Source organism: Histoplasma capsulatum, assembly GCF_000150115.1.
Source record: "Histoplasma capsulatum G186AR genomic scaffold supercont2.9, whole genome shotgun sequence".
Lineage (NCBI taxonomy): Eukaryota > Fungi > Ascomycota > Eurotiomycetes > Onygenales > Ajellomycetaceae > Histoplasma > Histoplasma capsulatum.
The window spans coordinates 882782-901259 of record NW_025544809.1 but is presented as its reverse complement, the minus strand read 5'-3'; the positions used below and the strand labels follow the sequence as shown (position 1 = coordinate 901259).

Sequence of the window (18478 nt, the reverse complement as noted above, 5' to 3'; positions counted from 1 at the left end):
GGTCCCCCTCAGACCTCATCTCCAGGTGCAGAGCCCGCAACAAAAAGGATAAATAAATAAATAAATAAATAAACATGTCTCTATCCCCACCGCCCGCCCCGCTCTCCCTCCCGCACTCAAAGCCCAACCAACCCCCCAAAAGGCGCACCAGCGTCGCCACCATCGCCAGCGCCGGCACGGGCCCCCACAAGAAACAACGCCTGCACCCGCTCCGCCAAACCTCGTTTCCCAACTCGCAAGACGCGGACCCGCGCGCCTTAAGCGCCGGCGCCGCGAGTGCGAACTCCGAAGCCGATGGCGGAAGCGTGACGGGGAGCTTTACCGGGTCGTTTGGGGGCGGTGGAAGGAAGGGGAGGAAAGGGAGTGGCGTTGGCGGCGGGAGAAAGGGGTCGGGGAGCCTGAGGGGGACAGTTGTTGATGGGGGTGGGTTGGGGGGTTTGGGGAATGAGGAGGGGGATGTAGACGACGGGGACGACGAGGGGGACGAGGGAGATTTGGAGGACGGGGGGATGGAAGGGGAGAGAGATGAGGATGGCGCGGCTAGGGAGGCGGAGGCGGAGAGGAAAAATCTTGCGTGAGTTTTTTTCGTTGTTTCTTTTTACTTTCTTTCTTTCTTTCTTTCTTTCTTTCTTTTTTCTCTTTGCTTTGTCTTGTTTTTATATTTGCGTTTGTGGTTCCTTTTTGTCGTCGGTTTGTGGGTGTTCATGTGCGTGTGAATGCGCGTGTGCGTGTTTTTGATATGGCGTTTATGGAAAGGAGCTAACTCAGCAGGCTGACTGAACAGGATTCTTATCGACGCATTCACACCCGCCCAATCGTCGCGGTACGATTTCTTCAAACGGGCTAAATTAAATAAATCTATGGTGCGCAAGATCGTGAATCAGACGCTGTCGCAGTCAGTGCCGCCGAATGTCATTACGACAATCAGTGGCTACACAAAAGTGTTTGTAGGAGAGTTGGTGGAGAAGGCGCGGACGGTACAAGAGGAGTGGGCGGAGGCCGCAGATAGGGTTGCGTATGCGGAGTATGAAGCTTCGTTAGCGAGAGAAGAGGAAGAAGAGGAAGTTCGGGCAAAAGCTGATGCTGAAGCCACTACCGCTACATCTACGCAATCTACCCAACAGACTGCCACTGTTACGGATCCTAGCTCGGATACCCAAGCTCCGGCACGGACTGTCGAATTGAGCAGCAGCACAACGGAGACAGCCTTGCGTTCGATTACGAAAACAGAACCGAAAGAGAATGGAATGGTTGCTGTCAAAGAAAAACCTCAGGCTGCCAACGATATCAAGACAAATGATTCCATACTTCCACAAACCACCTCCGCCACCACCACCACCACCACCACCACCACCGCTGTTCCCCTTTCATCAACTCAGACACAGATACAGCAAAACTCGCGCACTCAACCGGGGACAGATGAGAATGTCCACACGCCAATAAATTCTCAATCGTTCGCAACCACAGTCCCCAACTCAACGTCTACGTCGCCCGGATCAGCTTTCACCATCAAATCCAAGAAACCGAGACGCCCCTTCGAACCGCCCCCAAACCCTCACCGCGGCCAACTCCTTCCTGCACATCTACGCGAAGCCCTTAGGCGGTATAAGAGGGATGGCGAAGGTGGCGGTGTTGGGTTTGGGGCGTTGAGCATGGGTAGTACGGGCGTAAAGGGCTCGTTTTCATGCGGGGTTCGAGGGGTTGGAGGTAGGAGACTATTTCGATAACTTAAATGTGGATGGGGGTTTTTGTGGTTTTTATGGTTTTGCCTTATGTTTTGGGGGTTGGGCTTGGTTCGTCGATTGGTTAATTCGTTTGAATTCCAGAGCCTTCATGGGAATGGGAATAAAGGAGTAAATGGATGGAAGAAACTGGGATTGCGATTTTTTTCTTCTTCTTCTTTTTCGATTTAACTGTCTATATTCAAATTAGTGGCATCGTTTTTCAAGGGTGATGGGATGGGGTGCACAATTTTGCTTTCTCTGCTCCATTGTTCGAGCAGGGTCATACACGGCAATAATAGATGTATTTCATTTCAATATCGGAAGCCATAATCTGCCTGGACGGGGCCGTTTTGACGGGAATCCAGTTTGGGAAAAGGGATTGAGATGCTCTTATTCCATTCATCCAATGAGGCAAAGAGTCATAGCTACTGCACAGATATGTAAAATCAAGCACACATAATTCGACGGAAAACCAAACAACAGTTGATCAGTGCATACCAACTCGTCTTTGCTTTTGGTTATTTATTTGTTGATATTTCTAATATTTCCCCAATTTCATTCCACGGAATTCGTACATTGTTTGTATTCGGTTTCTGTAATACATACAGAACGTTGTGCAGCTGGGGGGCAAACTGGCTAGCTTAGCCCGCCCTGACAACGCGGAAATAGCCTCTGCGTTTGGCCAGTATGGGGATATAGAAATAAAATCTATGCGAAAGGGGGGTGGGTGAGGAGAACATCAGGCAAGTAATAAAACCGGGTTAAGGGGTTGGAAAATAACACCAAAATGCACAAGAGGCAAGGCGAGAAAAAAAAAAAAAAAGGAGAAAGGAAGAGAAGACCTGGAGCCAAATACTGAAAAAAAATAGAGGACTCCCGCGCTATTTCAAGTATAAAGTACATGTACAGTTCGGAGAAGTATAGCAGACCTCTTTAGCAAAGATATGGGAAAAGAAAAAAGAGAAAAGGAGGTCCTGAGAACGAAATGAAAAACCTCATTTTCGTAGTCGCTCATATCTCTCTCTGTTTCCGCCTCTTCTCCACAGCTTTCCGCCTATATTCCATTTGTCGCTCTTTATTCCGCGTCTCTCGCTCAATGGCGAGTTCTTCCCTTCGTCTATTCTCATAAGCAATAGCGTCCTCAAGCTGTTTCTTGGTCATGCGGGCCTTGGGAGTACCGTCGGCATATTTCTCGACCTTATTGTTTTGACCAGTGTAGTTCTCCATCTTCTTACGGGTACTTTTAATGGACTTTTGGAAGCTGGAAAGGAATCGGTCAATGAAGCTGGCTTTTGGCACGGTCTCGATATGGGTAGGGGATTGTTCAGAGTTATTTGCTCGAGCTTCGAGGATACGCACTTTTGGCTCAGTAACGCCGGGAGTGACAGGGCGACTGGGGAACGGCGCCATTCCGGTCATGGATCGGAACGAAGAGTTTCGGAACGCGTAGGATTGGCCTATCGCTAGTACTGACGTTGTAGCAAAGAACATTTGGAGGATCCCTGGTAGGAATGATGTGCAAATGGCCGATAAGACTGGCAAACCGTAGAGCATAATTGGTTTGGCCATCATCGTGGTAGGGTCATTTGCACCAGCGGTTTCACCACCAAGCTGATTAAGACCATTAGAACACTGAATAGAGGGAGGGATGGAGAAAGGGAGAGTGCAATGTGGTAGGTGGGGGAGTGTAGGGTTATGGCGGATGAACGAACCTTGAAAGTATAATGCATTACAATTCCGGTTGCTATGGGGAGAATGAAGTAGGGATCATGCAGTGTCACATTATGAAGCCAAAGGAAACTCTCTGAATCCAATCCAGGCACTGGCAATGCAGACATGCCCCGCAAAACTCTGAAGGCGCCGAAACTGAGTGGAACCTGCACCAAGGGAAAGGCCAATTTCAAGAGTTTTATATTGTGTGTTTCATTGATAATTTTCCGCTCCTGCTGCGCACGCTGCATGCCAACGGTGTCATTTTCTCTATAGCACCGTTGGACCTCCTCTTGGAGTGGTTGAGTTAGGTGTTTCACACTGGCTACCTTGGCTGAGGTATCGGACGCATCCATGGCAAATTTCAACACTAGGACACGCAGGAACACCGCAGTACCTATCGCAGCACCCCACCATGGAAGCCCACCGTAAATATGGAATGATTCCAGTATGGTTTCTATTACCCGTGAAGGGCCCCATCCATAATCTAAGCCGACTGCTTTTAGGTAGCCTAGCTTTTCAGGAATTTGGGAAATGTCCACGTTTGCAAGGTCCGCGGCAGAAAGCAAGTCAATTGACTGGGCACCGCCAGATATCGGCGCATCTAAGACGGAGTCCGCAGGTACAGATGCGGCAGGGTCACTTGGTGGCATAGGTGTCGTCGCTGTGGAATTGAAACGAGCGGATGATGGCCCGGCGGATTGAAGGAGAACAGGGCTCCATGGTGATATCCTTATTAAGCCAGAGGCATTTTGTATCGGGGGCCGCGATCGCAATTGAAACGACTTCTTTGGTAGTGTAAATGTGGAGAGCTAAAAGATGTAAGGTAGTTAGTAAATTTAGCTGTCGCATTTGCGATGCAGATGCAGTGAATACTTTTGGGGGAGACACTGACCGAACGGCAGGAGTGGTATGAAAAGTCCAATGTCCGTTTTGACCCACCAGACACAGCGACCCACGGCCTGACGGCTGCCTTGACCAGCATAGTATAAAATTATGGGAGCCGTGTAATGCGACTCTGGCGTTGTAGGCGTGCTGTTAGGCCGTTGAGTGTTTCGTGGTTGAGGGTCGAAGTCGGCCAAAAAAATTTGATGAGGCTCCGAAAGTCTGCGTTTTGACGTTTTATGGAATAGGGTTTGCCGACTCCGCAAAACCACCCATGAATATCACTCCGCACCACGGCGAGATGTATGTTCTAGGAGAGCTTATCTACAGTAACTGTTGGTTTACTATTTCTACGTTATGTTCGCTCTGTTGCCTCGGGTTGAAAGAAGAAACATAGAGTGTACATGCATACAACAATTTTGCAGTTAGCTACTATAATTATTGAAACAACCAGCAATAGGAACTTCTTAGACGCCATTCACCAATCCCAGATTTTGAATTAGATAGCATGATACAGTACAATAAACTATCAATAAAAGGATGACAGAGTGTACAGAGCAAATCCCAACATCACTGGAGGGATGAAATGCGCTCCCATTCTATAGCCAAATGAATTTTATGCGGCCCTACTCTATCGAGGCCATCGAGGCCATCGAACCTCGATCAAACCTACTTCGTGACCGCGTCTCACGCGGGGCTTCGCGGACTTCAATACCAGGCCCAAGCGGATGCGATCGTCGATGAGTGGGAAATATCTAATCAGTGATGGGACATCTTAGCACTCAATCCGAAGGAGGCGTATCTCTCGAACAAAATGTCCTCTAGCCGTTCGGCTATCCCTGGTCGCTTCCCAATAATAGAATAAATCCCAACGACACACGGAAGGTCTTACCTTTGTACCAGACCACCCTAGCCTGAATGCAGCCTCATGAGCCAGCAATTCACCAAATCCCAGCATCAAGCCATTGACAAACGGGAGGACAAGATTGATAGCCATGCTTCGTAGGAAACCCCAGAATGTCGGCGGCTTGTAGAGGATGATAGGAGAACTGGAAGAGGACTGGGGTGATAAAGACAGCTCGTTGTTTGCTGAGTAGTTCTCTGAGTCAGAGGGCAGAGTTAGAGCTGAATCGTATAGTGCTATCCGCGATTGCGAGTCATCTCCGGACGCCATTGTTGGAGATGGATACTATGTGAATTGTGAGTCCGGTGGAGGAATGGCCGGAGTCCAGCGCTGTTTGGCAAACGTCGGGGACGACACAGCATAAGCAAACGGTGGGAATGGCAAGCGGCCCGCAAGTGTGCGAAGTGTAATGTGTATATGGTCTCCGATGAACGATATATCTTGATCACCATCGACAACGATCTAAAGAGGAACCTTAAAACCAATTCCAAGTCACCTGACTGAGAGATATGCTAGTTAACAAAGGTGATAGATTCAATTCAATTCAATTCAATTCAACCCTAAGTAACTGCCAAGGCACTCCAATAATAATATGTTTCTGATTCAAAATTAGAAATTTTAAGCTGTATTTTCTTCATTTTGCGGAATTTCTTCAGAATTTCGCAGTTGAACTGTACGTAACCCTTGGCCAGGCAACCGTGACGTCTTGCTTAGGTCAGCAGACTTCTGTTGCCCTCTCTTGAAGCTCGACAGCAATGCAGCAATACGTTCATCTTCTCGCACCCTCGTCTCATTCTGCTCAATTCTGTTTCCTGTGCCTAAACGCTATCCGTATTTTGAGCGCGTTTCTCTTGTTTAGCTCTATCTTAATTTCCTGGGCGAGCAGCGGAGTGTTTGCTCATATTTAACATGAACGCCCCTCCTCAGGCGGAGCAGGACGATTTGATCTCCCAGCTCTGTGGTGTTACGGGTATTTCCCCTGCGGAGGTAAGCGAACCGTTCGTGTGGCAAGTGACAGATGCATTCAATGATGCGCCTACTCATTTCGTATCGTTCGACCAGGCCAGAGAATACCTAGCAACAAATAACTGGGACATACATGATGCACTCGCGGATTACTATCCTGAGCAGGACGATAACATGCGAGACGACTTGGAGTCTGATGATGAGCCAGCACAGTCTTCAGGCGGCCGAACTCTTGGCGGCACAGCGCCTCCTCCCTCATCCGAACCCAATGTGCGGAGAGCTCCCAGGAAGAAGTTCGCAACGCTCGGCGATCTAAGCTCAGGTGATGCCAGGGCTCATGATCATAGTGATGACGACAGTGATGAGGGGCAAGATATGTTTGCTGGAGGTGAAAAATCAGGACTGGCTGTCCAGAACCCCGATGATATCAAGCAGAAGATTATCGAGAAGGCGAAAAGGTGAGAAGCTTGCCGTTCACACTCACATTTCAACAGCTGTGTCGCGACTAACGTGTCTCCCACATCAGGGCTGCACCAAGACCAGCCGACGAAAGTAATCCTAGAAGATCTTATTTCACCGGAGCCGCTCGTACTCTGGGAGGCGACGATACGCCAAGCCAATTCATTCCAGACCCAAATGCGAATCACCCACAACGATCCCCCCGAGTTAGTCGAACGCTTCATTTTTGGGCAGATGGATTTTCTGTGGATGACGGCGACCTCTACAGATCCGATGACCCCAGAAACCAGGAGATATTGAATGGTATCCGACAAGGGCGTGCACCACTCTCGATAATGAACGTACAGGCTGGACAAGAGGTTGACGTGGAGATAAAGCAACATGATGAAAAATACGTGAAGCCAAAACCAAAATACAAACCGTTCTCTGGAAGCGGACAGCGACTTGGTAGCCCAACCCCCGGTCCAGGGACCCATTCTACTAACCTTGTGTCCGAATCAGCAGCGGAAGACCCCGCAGGACTAGCAGATCCGAAAGTAGATGAGTCGCAGCCTACGGTTACATTTCAAATACGGTTGGGAGATGGAACGCGGTTAAGCACCCGGTTTAACACAACAAATACAATCGGTGATGTATACTCGTTTGTGGCCGCTGCGAGTCCTGCCAGCCAGCAACGGCCGTGGGTGTTGATGACCACATTTCCTAGCACGGAGCTGACTGATAAAAATGCGGTCATAGGAGAGCTCAAGGAGTACAAGCGTGGGGGTGTTGTGGTACAGAAATGGACGTGAGCATTTATAATCTTGATGTGATATGAATCTGAAGAATGATCCGCATTTTTGCTTTGACATTGTTTTTGTTGGTGGGTTTGAATATCCACTGCAATGGGACAGGTGGATGTGACGGGAATAAACAGGGAGCGAGGTTTGATGACCATAGATAGAACGATAAAATGTAGAAACGGCTTGTGAGTTGTACAAAACGAGGCAACTTCCGTCAGAAAAACAATCGTCGAAGCTGTGATTGTGGTCATTTGATGTAAGCTATCATGTTTCCTGCTGCTGATACTAGTGCTGTTTGTTGTTGATATGTGGCGGAGGTGGAGATGTGCTGCGAAATGACGCCACCCCAAAGCTTGATAATCCTGGACCAAAAAAAAATGGAATACAATCAAAGCAACACCACCACCGACAGCAATGAAAACAGTTCTAAACATTCCCAGATGACAGTCGTCCCTGCTGTTCTATATAACCGTAGCTAACGAATCATGGCACTTGACGGTGTCAAAAACATCGTGTTGGTAAAGGGCCCCCACCCCTCCGCAGTGCTCCGCACGTATCATTTTCCCCTTATCGATAAACGAACAGCAACAACAAGCAAACAAAGCTGTGTCCCCATTACTCCCCAACCGAATTCCTCAGATAAATAACTAATATGTTTCCCATTTTTTCTTTAATTAAAAAAACAACAGGTTTTATCCGGCAAAGGCGGCGTCGGCAAATCATCCGTAACTTTACAACTTGCTCTAGCCCTAACCCTTCAGGGCCGGTCTGTGGGCATTCTTGACGTCGACCTGACAGGGCCTTCAATACCACGCTTAGTTGGAAAGGAAGATGCAAAAATTACACAAGGGTCCGGCGGCTGGACGCCGGTTTTAGTGCATCCCGCATTCGCAGCTTCCTCCTCCAATTCCTCCGTACCATCTCCACCTCCTCAGTCGTCCACCTCCGCCGCTACGGGAACCGGCGGACCAACCGGTACAGGTACAGATAAAAGAACAACTACTATTACTACTACTACTACCACTACCACGTCACAGCCTTCTGTGACACTGCCGGATACAAATACAGATCCGGATCCAGATACAGATACACAACCCAATACCCAACCCCAGCTACAAAATGACCAAAAACGCCCAACCGACACCGCACCCCGCGGCTCCCTCCGCTGCATGTCCCTTGGCTTCCTCCTCCGCGACCGCGGCGACGCTGTAATCTGGCGCGGCCCCAAAAAGACCGCAATGATCCGCCAATTCCTCACAGACGTCCTATGGGGCGAAACCGACTACCTACTCGTCGACACCCCGCCAGGAACCAGCGACGAGCACATTGCGCTCGCGGAGCAATTGCTCACACTTGCGACCACTACACGCATCGGAACAGCAACAAGCCATGATGCCACATCTGCCCAGCAGCAGCAACAAGAACAACAACAACAACAGCAACAGCAAAGGAAGAAACCCCTCCTAGCCGGCGCTGTCCTCGTCACGACCCCACAGGCCATCTCGACAGCAGACGTGCGCAAGGAACTCAATTTCTGCGCCAAGACGTGTATCCCCGTCATTGGCGTTGTTGAGAATATGTCTGGGTACTCATGTCCGTGCTGCGGGGAGGTGAGTAATGTGTTTTCTAGTGGTGGGGGCAGGGTGATGGCGGAGGAGATGGGGGTGAGGTTTTTGGGGGCCGTGCCGATTGATGTGGGGTTTGGAGAGATGGTGGAAGGGGTGAGGGGGAATAGGGAGGCGGTGGTTGATGGGAGTGAGGGTGAGGAATTTTTGGTGGAAAGGTATCAGAAGTGTTGGTCCAGGCCGCTTTTTGAGGGGTTTGCAAGAACAGTTATTGAAGAGGCGGAGGGACACCGGTGATGGTTTCCTTTGTTAAAGTTTTGTTGGGTGTGTATTTTCGAGCGAGTGTATGCGATCATTTATATACCTCATGAATTTTCTAGTCTTTGATCGATGGTTAGATAGAAAAGGCAAGCATATTTGATGGAATGAAATATCATTCATACAAGCGATAGAACTTCCAAGTTGGGTATAAATAATTTAGGTTCAATGTATTGAATGCTTTGACTACCAATTTTTGGGAGATTGAGAATAAACGATGAGGAAATAGCAACGCTCAAACAAACTCATTACAAGGGAGTCTCCCAGCTATGGAAATACGAGCGAATATGGTAGACCATAAAATCGTTAGGTATCAAGAAGTCGCCCTTCAAATGTAATATGGATAGCGGATAAAGCTTGATGGAGGGTATAGTGAAAAATGAATAACTCCAGTCCGTCACGTCGATAGAAACACCAAGGGAAAATATTTGGATCATAAAAAAAGGTACAACAATCCTAGGAAATGTCAGCCGACATAATGCCGGAAGAAACGTAATTTCCCTGACGTTGTAGAACCTCGCGCAGTCTCATTTCAGCAGTCTGACAAGAAGAGTCATTATCTTGATCTAGACGGTGACCTATATTTGTGAACCAGGACAGCCATCCTTGAAGATCAGCCAGGAAGGATAATCTTTCAGCTCGGATTCGAAGAAGAGATTCGTTCACAGGGAAGTCCATTGAATAACCTTCAGTAGGCCCCGAAGTTTCCCTATGGTAGGACTCCCATGATGTATCCAAGAGATATGTTCCGTCTGCTTGGGCATCTAGGTGGACCTCAGAAACCACGGGCTGCGTCGATATGCTGCGTCGATGTTGCTGTCGCTGTTTCGTCTCTCTGCCCAGTAAAGCCCAGTCAAAACTATGTCTTGACGGTTTCGCTTCGTTTGTGTGTTTTGAGGGATGGGGCTGGGGTCGTGTTCTAGTAGATGAAGTATGGCTTGCTGATATAGCATTTTGTGGAGAAAATGTTTCCTGACCCCAGGTGGGCATGGCCCGTCCATAAGGTAGCAGGCCAGTGTCTTCAGGGGCATTGACAAATGAGCGATATGCTGAAGAGAAGGGATTACGTCCGTCGACTGTACTCGAATCGTCACCGAGAATGACAACGTTTTGGTCAATTAATCTTTCGTTGCTCGAACTGGCCTCCTCGACGGGAAGCAGGCCATGATCCATTGATCTGCTCGAGGCGCGAATTTCCCCCAGGGGAGGGCGATGGCTTCCATATTCGTTAGCAAGACTCAGTTTGCTTCGCCCGCATATTTCAGCGATTGCTCCTTAAAAAAGTGCTTTGAATATCAGGTTCAATTGCTCTGAGAATACCGTCAATGCCGAAGTCCTGGACGGGTGGCAGCTGGGCAGGTGGTCTGTTTGCAGCGGAGGTACCTCGTGACATGGCAGATGGCTGTGTCTGAGCATCAGTTTCGGCAGAGTACGTCCTAACTACCACTGGCTGGGAGGGCAAAGATGATCTGCTACAGATAGAAGTAGTATGCCTATGGCTGCGCTGAAACTGACGCGGGAGGCCATTCAGTTGGCGCAATCCTGCAGTGCGACGTGCAAGAATGGGTTCATCAAGAGGAGAAGAGGTGGTTAGTGGAGGGTCGAACAGGCGGTTGCGCCCACGAGAATTGGCGGACGGATGATTATGCCACAGGTTTGGGGGGAGGGACGAGCAAAGCCGCTGGGTATTGTTGTTCTTGCTGCTGCTGTCTGACCTGGCCTCCATATCGGCGGGTATTTATGGGAGGGGCAGCTCTATTATAGTAGACAGGATGGATAGGGGCAGGCCCTGGAATATTGCAGGACTTCTCCGCCTAAACAGTAGTATTTTCAATCAAAGCATGCAACGTATGTCCTGGGGGGGTCGAACTGACGAACAGCTGGCTAGGTTTTGGCGGAAGGGGAGGGGGAAGAGGGGCCCCCCAGGTTACGAGGATTCAAGCAGGCAATAAGACCTACATTGGTCTGGCAGAAGATAACAAACCGGGATCCATTCAAGCTTCTGCTTCAGACAACCCAGCGCCTGTCCACACCCACAAAGCTGGCGAGATGCAGAAGATGAGTTGTCATTGCGATTCTTAGCGGTTGGACGTTGGGGAAGGACAAAAGAGGAAAGGCGGGGGAGGGGCTGACTAAGACATTGTCGGTAGCCGAAACTAAGGATCGGATTATTTTTATGCCGTGACTCATCGTGTTGGCCCGAAGCCTCGATAGTCAAGAGCTCTGTTGGAGATACCCCATTCCATTCGCATATTAATCTCTTATGATGGATCAATTTCTGTAGCTGATTTTGCCGATTGAAGTTGAGGAACTAAAAGGGTCATCGAAATAATGACTGCCGGATTTTACGTTCGTCCACTTCCCTCCACCGTTTGCCCCCCACGGATCCCACGACTGACCTAATGTATATCTGGTAGTTCGGCGACTCTGACGACTCTGACGCGGATACCAATGATGCCAATTACACAGACGCGAATCTCCCCTTCCCCAAACCTCTCTCGCGGGCCTCCTTCGTCTCCCCTAACTTCGACCCAGCCACCTTCCTCTCCTCCCTAACCAATCGTCACCAAACCCTCTCCGACCTGCAAACGGAATTGCGCGAGCTTAGTCAATCCTTGAACAATGAGCTTCTTGACCTCGTCAATGAGAATTATCAGGATTTCTTATCTCTGGGCAGCGCACTAACGGGTGGCGAAGAGAAGGTTGAGCAGGTTCGAGTTGGCCTGCTGGCGTTTCAAAGGGATGTGAAGGGTATACGCGATGGGTTTGAGAAGAGGATCGATGATATTTCTGCTCTGTTGGAGGAAAAGAAGGGCTTGAGGAAAGAGGTTATGCTTGCATATGACCTGCTAGACATTGAGGAGAGTATCGGAGAGTTGGAAGATAGACTTATGATCGTTGACGAACGGGACAAGCGGAAAGGAGAGATCGGTGCTGATGGAAGGGTTGACGGTGAGGGTGACGATGATGAGGAGTTGCATGGAATCATTGAAAGTGAAACAGAAGAAAGCGATGGGGGAGACGATGGCGATGGCGGGAATGCAAGTGGGAATGGCAGTGGCAGTGGCCGGGTGCCGATGGTGTCATTGTCTAGGCTGGGCCGGCACATACATAGGTACTTGTATATCAAGGCGATGTGTGGGAGGATAGGTGAGAAGCACCCTTTCATCGTCCAGCAAGACAATAGAATGGAGCGAATAAGGATGGCATTGATACTGGATTTGAAAACTGGCGTACTGCAGGCGAAGCGATGTGAGAAGAGCCGGGAACAAAAATTACAGGCTGCCATGCGCCTGTATGAGCTTATCGGGGAGAAAACGGATGATCTTGACGCAGAAACAGCTATGAAAAAGCTGGAGATTTAGGGCGCTAACGCCACTTTGCCTGTAGAAGAGGCAAGTGAGGGTTTGGCATGATCACGGAGTTTTGGGAGTTTGCGAGGTTTTAATAATTATTTTATCAAGGATACCATAGGACGTCATGTATTTCAAAACAGGTAATGAAGACAACTATTTATACAATTTAATATAATTCAATGTCCCGTCAGGGCATGGACAGGCGGAGAATCCGGGCTTCTGAAGTCCCCGTTCAAACTGAAGCCGGGCGAGTTGGTTGAGCTGAGCACCTATTTCACCCATTATTAGCATCGTGTACAGGCTGATCCGGAGATTAGATATACATACTACTTCCAGTACGTCCTTCGACGACTCATCCAGTATGGACGCATCTTTTTTCAATTGCGAGATAAACGTGACAATATTCTGCTTCAGTTGATCAGGAGAGAAGCCCAACTGCCCAATTGCCACTCTAACAACACCCATTCTTTCCCGGTATGAGGTCCCACCGCGCATGTTCTTCACGGTTTTCGCAATGTTATCCACCACAGTGCCCAGCTTGGCGCTGGGCATCAAGCCCTTGGGACCGAGGATTCGCCCTAGCCCAGCTTTGTTCATAGCCGCCAGACTCGACGTGTGGCAGATGCACAGGTCGAAATTGATGTTATCCTTCTTGATTTGTTCAAAAACTTCCTCCTCCCCAATTACTTCCGCACCTACTGAAGCAGCTTCCTTTGCGGCCTTCGAGTCTGGAGGGCAGATCACGCATACGCGGGCGAGTGGTTGGACGGAGTGAGGAAGGCGGACCTGGTTGCGGATGACCGCACCGCCACGGGTCGAGCGTAATCGGACGTGAATTTCGTATTTGACAGACGTAAGAGGTCTTCCTACTTCAAATGCTCGGATCCACCTAGAGATGCAAAAAAGCAATTGCGGATTGAATATTTAGCATGGTTGTCCGTTCAACTGTCCTTCTTACGAAGCCGGTCAATTGGGATCTGTGGAATAAACATACCTCATCGCATCGCAAAGGGTAAATTGAATCGCCTCTTTCATATTATGTTGCATGTAGGTCTTGTACTTCTTCTTGGCCTTGGTGGTGTTCTTTTTCGACTTCGCTCTGGTTTGGGCATTCCTTGCCTGTTGCTGTATAGGACATAGGAAGGGCAGGACGGCCGCTGAGCTGGGTCGAATTGGAGGTCGGAACGCAGATACGACACCTCTCGTCAGAGACGACATGTATCTGCTGGGAGTAGCCATTGTACCCGGAGTAGAGAAGGTGGCTCTCGTCGACCGCGGCTTTCTTGACTGCGTTCGGTCTTGTTGCGGAGGTCGACGCGGAAGTTTGAAAGTCCTCGCCGGGAGAAAGTTATTCCGCCTTCTTGAGCACTAACTAAGAACACCATTGAATGCCACAATACTGTGAAGTTAACCCAATACAGAAGGCCACAGCAAAAGGGTCGCTCTATTGTTGCGCTGCACTCTGTTATGCAAGCAGCTTATTTGTGTTCCTCAAGTGTGAATATTTGCACCTTCGAAGGATGTCTACGCACCATACACCAGTAGCGGCCGCTTTGTTCATCTGTCCACCTGAGCTAACTTGAAGTCTTGCCTGGTGCAACCTGCCCAAGGCGATTGATGAAGCCCAGACTAGTACTGTGGGCAATCGATATTGGCCCGTGAGATGAATAAGTTGATTTACAAGTACCGCGGGAAGGTCGCCAGGACTTTATCACAAAACCAAGTAGAGCACTGAAGCTACTGTATTCGGCCATAAATATTGGCAAACCGCACTGCTTTTCTGCCTCCAAAAAGGCACTATGGCTGTGGTGGGAGTTGCCAATACTTATTGCCTGACACTGGACATCTCGCGCTTCCTTGCGGCGTTCTGTATTTTAATTTTGACTTAACTTTTGAGAGGAGAAACTGCCTGGCGTGCCGAGAGCAATGTTTATTGGCTGCAATCCTGCTTGTCTGCAGGTTTGTTTGCTTGGCTGGAGGCCTCGTTAGTGGGGTTGAAGCAACGAAGCAACGATTCAAGGTCAAAAGCATCTACGCAGTATATTGCTTGTTTTTCTTCAGCTTCATTCGAATACGCATTCAAAGCTTGTCAACGAAGGATCCGTTTACTTGACGCTCTGCAGACTCGCTCCATTCATTGGGTGGGGGAATGCGCAGTACCTACTAGCTTTGTTGATCGAAGAGGCAAACATGGCGTCAATATCAACCGCAATAGTCCTGATCTTAGGATGTTTGGTATGCACTTAACATACGTTCATCCTCCCAAAGTCGGATTAACGTGGTTAATATCAAGTGGCTCTTTAGGCTGGCCTTGTAGCAATAATTCTTAGCGCGTATGGATTTTCTTCAGCTGCCTCCCTCCATAGTTTTCCCGCACCTTGACTAACAAACAACACCGTGGTAGATACTCATGGTTCCGTACCTCCAAGTACTACCTTCCGCTACCTATTGCGCTTTCAGGAGTGACAACGTTTTTCCCAATTGCCGCTGTCATTCTCATCCCGTTGGCTACCAATCTGGCCGCTCGCATTCGCAGCCGGCGATCAGACACTACATCACTGGGGTCCATTGAAGTTGGCAGATTTACGATCATTCTGGAGCAGCTACTTACAATAATCCCAACCGCCCTGGCAGCTTTTGCTATCTCCTACTTTGCTCCAGAAGATATCCTTGGATGTCGTCTTGAAAACCAATGGCAGTCATTCTACTCCCATAAAAACGCCATCGCTATCCGCTCCATCCAGGATCGTCTCCAGTGCTGTGGTTTTAGAAGTACACGCGATCGGGGATGGCCATTCCCAAGTGCCTCTGATAAGCGTGATTGCACTAGCGCTTTTGGATATACGCAGAGTTGCTTTGCTGGATGGCGGAGTGCACAAAGACAAGCCGCTACTATGGTTTTTACGGCAGCAATCTTGAGCCTGGTGATGAAAGTCGGTGGTTGAGCGATTCATTTCCCATAACCAAACTGAATTCTATCGCATTTACTTATCAGTGGCTGATTTTTGAATAGTTCATCCTATCCTCCCGTCAATACGGTCTATCCACCCGCTATCCCCACCTATGTTATTACATGGCAAATGGAGATACAGAAAATACACATGGCACACATGCCAATGGTTTTCAGCGTAGGCTTATCACGGACGTCAGCTACCATGACGAACCTGGTGAAGATGAGCGCCATAGGGTGTCCTTACCACCTGCCTCACCTTCCCTAAATGGAAACCCCTTTGGCGATACAAATGGCCACGGGGACGCCGAAAACAACTTGAGTGACAATTACCACACCGAGGCTTCAGGTGCTTTATATATTTCGAACTTGAGGCCATGAACAGAATTGAGCTTTGTTTTGACTTTTAATAGCACTTCACCTTTTCTTCTATTTCTGTTACGGGGCAGTTTATTTGCTCTGTCGTTTCCCAATTTCCACACTTTCACTCTTCCTATAATCATTTTCTAACCGTTTTTTGATTTTTTTCATTTCCCTTGCATTTTTCATTCACTTCCCGTGTTTGTTTTTTCGACACCCTTGGAAAGCAATCCTGGAAATTATGATGGCGAGAGGTTCTCTTTCGAATTTGTCGTGGCCAATGTCGGCCATTTAGGCTTTCTGTAAATGGCAGTGAAATGAACAAGAAGTTAGGAGGAATTATAGGCTGGAAGCTGCAGCCTCAGTATGGAGTTTATGCAAGAATTAATCGACCAGGAAAAAAAAAAAAAGAAAAAAAAGAAAAAAAAGAAATCATACACGCCAAGAGAAGCAGTTCCAGGGAAAATGCAGTGACGCATGCATAGTTCAAACCATGGGGATAAAAGACCTCGCCTACCTATTTAAAAATCCCCACGACTTTCTCAATAGCATCTTTATTTCCAATATTCTTGGGGACGACATCTGCGACTTTGAGAATATTGATAACCCCATCAACCACAGAATTATCAACCCCTCTTGTCCCACCCTTCACAAATCGTACATCCTTAAGCCACTCCCTAGCATCAGCGTCATTATATTTGCAACCTAAGTCCCCCGTACCCAACAACCTGACCACGTGCTCTCTGTCGGCCTCAAAGGCAGCAATGCCACTGTCCAATGCCTCGAAAAGTTGGGAGAGTCGCACATCCTGTGCTGGAGAAGGAAACGTGGAGGTTGAAGCAGCAATGTGCCATGAAGGCCAGGGCGTGAATATTTCTCCAATCTTCTTCAGTTGTGGGCTCGGGGATGATTCCGATGGGTGGAAAAATGGCTTCGTAGTGAACTCTTCCCACATGAAGAAATCAGCAGGCGGTTCTGAAGGGGAGGTACCTTGGGATGCGGGGCTGTGGCCGGTAACTCCATCCCGAAGTGAAGGAAAAGGCCCTAGGATAACAGGGGTAAGTGGCGAGGAAACCGACGGCCAGCTCTGCTGTTGCGATAGAACGAATGACATGATGTGAGAGCCACTGCGAAGGGTACTTTTGTCAGCATTCCGTGGCACTGGGCCTTAGCTGAGATTTGTAAAATGATAAGTCGATAACTTCCGTACTTACCTCCCTAATCGGCTCACTCCCACTCGGGACCCTTTCAAGTCGTTCACGCTGTTAACATCGTTTCGATTTCTGCCTGTCACGATTGCCCATCTCAGTGGTGTTTCCACCCATTGCCCTACCATTTTATAACCTCCATCTACGTCACCCCTTTCCAATTGCGTCTTGCCTACCAGCCCGGCTACCCAGCCCTCAGTCAGCCCGATACCGATGTCAATTTCATTTTCGCGGAGGGAGGTTATCATATGTCCCGTCCCAGACGGAAACGGCTTGATAGTCACTTTGAATGGAAGAGAGGAAATAGCCGACTTGAGAGCAAGGTGGAGGGGGGTCAAGTAGTGCTCTGCGTCTCATTGGGATAATGTTAGAACTGGCTGGACTATTATTTGAAGCAGCTTCCAAAAATCCAAATGGGCAAATGGAGTTTACCTGGCACATAGCCAATCCTTATAGTCGTCTCCGGTGAAGCCATGATTTCCAATGTAGGGCACCTTTGTGTTAGTCGGCATGTTTTGCGAAGTCGTGATTTGGGAACTAAGCTGCGGGGCAATTGGGCGGGGCCCGGCCCAGAAGGTTCGAACCTAGTAACTTAGCCTTAACCCTAATTAGCCTTTGCAAGATCTCCGAATTATTCTGGATGGTTTACTTTGGGATGAGTTTAGCGTGTGCATTATCATTTATTTGCCTATTCACTCCGGTTAGATACAACAGACACTCTACACACGCTTTCTCGACATCTATTTTCTTAGATCAATTGCCAAAAATACTAAAGTTATCACATCACCGAGACTTGGGTTTCTCTTAAAACTGTTCAACAATATCCACCAAAATGACGCTGACGACGATGGCCAGCAATCCGAGATGGCAATTGCTGGACAATTCAACGTAGTCTTAGTACAAAATACCAAAAAAAGAGAGGGCTAAAAAAAATCAAACTGTCTCCGGATCCATTCTTCTGAGCTGCTTTCTCTCCTCTCCCATAGTTTCCCTCACCTCAATGTTGTTAGCTGAAGCTCCAATGTGGTGGAATTCCGTCGCTGCAAAACGCTCACTACTTGGCTTCCTCCTTTGGAGGACGTAGCATGTGTGAGTCTTTACAGGAAATGCCAGAGGACTCTTCCCCAACTATAAGTTGCCCTTTTGCCGCTGCCAATAACGCGACCCAATCCACTGAAGGTGCTAGGCAAGTGTCAGATACGCTGTAGTTAACCAACTTGAAGTGGAACGAAACACCAGCTTGTGAGCACCGAAGATTGAGTCTCAAGGAAAATACTGCAAGGGAATGTTG

General features: G+C 48.6%; 11 protein-coding genes across 11 annotated transcripts; 5 read left to right on the top strand and 6 right to left on the bottom strand.

Annotated features, from left to right (window-relative positions):
* Positions 1-74: 74 nt before the first annotated feature.
* HCBG_06528 (transcription factor TFIID complex subunit Taf11) lies at positions 75-2059 on the top strand (the record flags this gene model as incomplete). Its single annotated transcript, XM_045433577.1, has 2 exons — positions 75-574; positions 785-2059. The coding sequence occupies 2 exons, from the start codon at positions 75-77 to the stop codon at positions 1725-1727; spliced, it is 1443 nt and encodes a 480-aa protein (XP_045285890.1).
* Positions 2060-2735: 676 nt separating this feature from the next.
* Positions 2736-4419, bottom strand: HCBG_06527 (membrane insertase OXA1; the record flags this gene model as incomplete). Its single annotated transcript, XM_045433576.1, has 3 exons — positions 2736-3335; positions 3437-4246; positions 4330-4419. 3 exons carry the CDS (start codon positions 4417-4419, stop codon positions 2736-2738), a joined length of 1500 nt encoding a protein of 499 aa, XP_045285889.1.
* A 526-nt stretch (positions 4420-4945) lies between these two features.
* Positions 4946-5493, bottom strand: HCBG_06526 (mitochondrial import protein; the record flags this gene model as incomplete). Its single annotated transcript, XM_045433575.1, has 2 exons — positions 4946-5074; positions 5212-5493. 2 exons carry the CDS (start codon positions 5491-5493, stop codon positions 4946-4948), a joined length of 411 nt encoding a protein of 136 aa, XP_045285888.1.
* A 537-nt stretch (positions 5494-6030) lies between these two features.
* On the top strand, positions 6031-7862 carry HCBG_06525 (UBX domain-containing protein; the record flags this gene model as incomplete). Its single annotated transcript, XM_045433574.1, has 3 exons — positions 6031-6210; positions 6286-6647; positions 6716-7862. The coding sequence occupies 3 exons, from the start codon at positions 6133-6135 to the stop codon at positions 7437-7439; spliced, it is 1164 nt and encodes a 387-aa protein (XP_045285887.1).
* A 16-nt stretch (positions 7863-7878) lies between these two features.
* On the top strand, positions 7879-9292 carry HCBG_06524 (cytosolic Fe-S cluster assembling factor; the record flags this gene model as incomplete). Its single annotated transcript, XM_045433573.1, has 2 exons — positions 7879-7948; positions 8120-9292. 2 exons carry the CDS (start codon positions 7916-7918, stop codon positions 9290-9292), a joined length of 1206 nt encoding a protein of 401 aa, XP_045285886.1.
* Positions 9293-9414: 122 nt separating this feature from the next.
* HCBG_06523 (uncharacterized protein) lies at positions 9415-10486 on the bottom strand (the record flags this gene model as incomplete). Its single annotated transcript, XM_045433572.1, has 1 exon — positions 9415-10486. The coding sequence occupies one exon, from the start codon at positions 10484-10486 to the stop codon at positions 9770-9772; it is 717 nt and encodes a 238-aa protein (XP_045285885.1).
* Positions 10487-10574: 88 nt separating this feature from the next.
* On the bottom strand, positions 10575-11039 carry HCBG_06522 (uncharacterized protein; the record flags this gene model as incomplete). Its single annotated transcript, XM_045433571.1, has 1 exon — positions 10575-11039. One exon carries the CDS (start codon positions 11037-11039, stop codon positions 10575-10577), a length of 465 nt encoding a protein of 154 aa, XP_045285884.1.
* A 605-nt stretch (positions 11040-11644) lies between these two features.
* On the top strand, positions 11645-12678 carry HCBG_06521 (uncharacterized protein; the record flags this gene model as incomplete). Its single annotated transcript, XM_045433570.1, has 2 exons — positions 11645-11662; positions 11731-12678. The coding sequence occupies 2 exons, from the start codon at positions 11645-11647 to the stop codon at positions 12676-12678; spliced, it is 966 nt and encodes a 321-aa protein (XP_045285883.1).
* A 167-nt stretch (positions 12679-12845) lies between these two features.
* Positions 12846-13908, bottom strand: HCBG_06520 (50S ribosomal protein L1; the record flags this gene model as incomplete). The annotated part of the gene is made up of 3 exons (XM_045433569.1): positions 12846-12938; positions 12997-13558; positions 13664-13908. The coding sequence occupies 3 exons, from the start codon at positions 13906-13908 to the stop codon at positions 12846-12848; spliced, it is 900 nt and encodes a 299-aa protein (XP_045285882.1).
* A 951-nt stretch (positions 13909-14859) lies between these two features.
* On the top strand, positions 14860-16000 carry HCBG_06519 (tetraspanin; the record flags this gene model as incomplete). The annotated part of the gene is made up of 3 exons (XM_045433568.1): positions 14860-14904; positions 15036-15602; positions 15683-16000. The coding sequence occupies 3 exons, from the start codon at positions 14860-14862 to the stop codon at positions 15998-16000; spliced, it is 930 nt and encodes a 309-aa protein (XP_045285881.1).
* Positions 16001-16496: 496 nt separating this feature from the next.
* Positions 16497-17662, bottom strand: HCBG_06518 (uncharacterized protein; the record flags this gene model as incomplete). The annotated part of the gene is made up of 3 exons (XM_045433567.1): positions 16497-17106; positions 17194-17533; positions 17620-17662. The coding sequence occupies 3 exons, from the start codon at positions 17660-17662 to the stop codon at positions 16497-16499; spliced, it is 993 nt and encodes a 330-aa protein (XP_045285880.1).
* Positions 17663-18478: the final 816 nt, after the last annotated feature.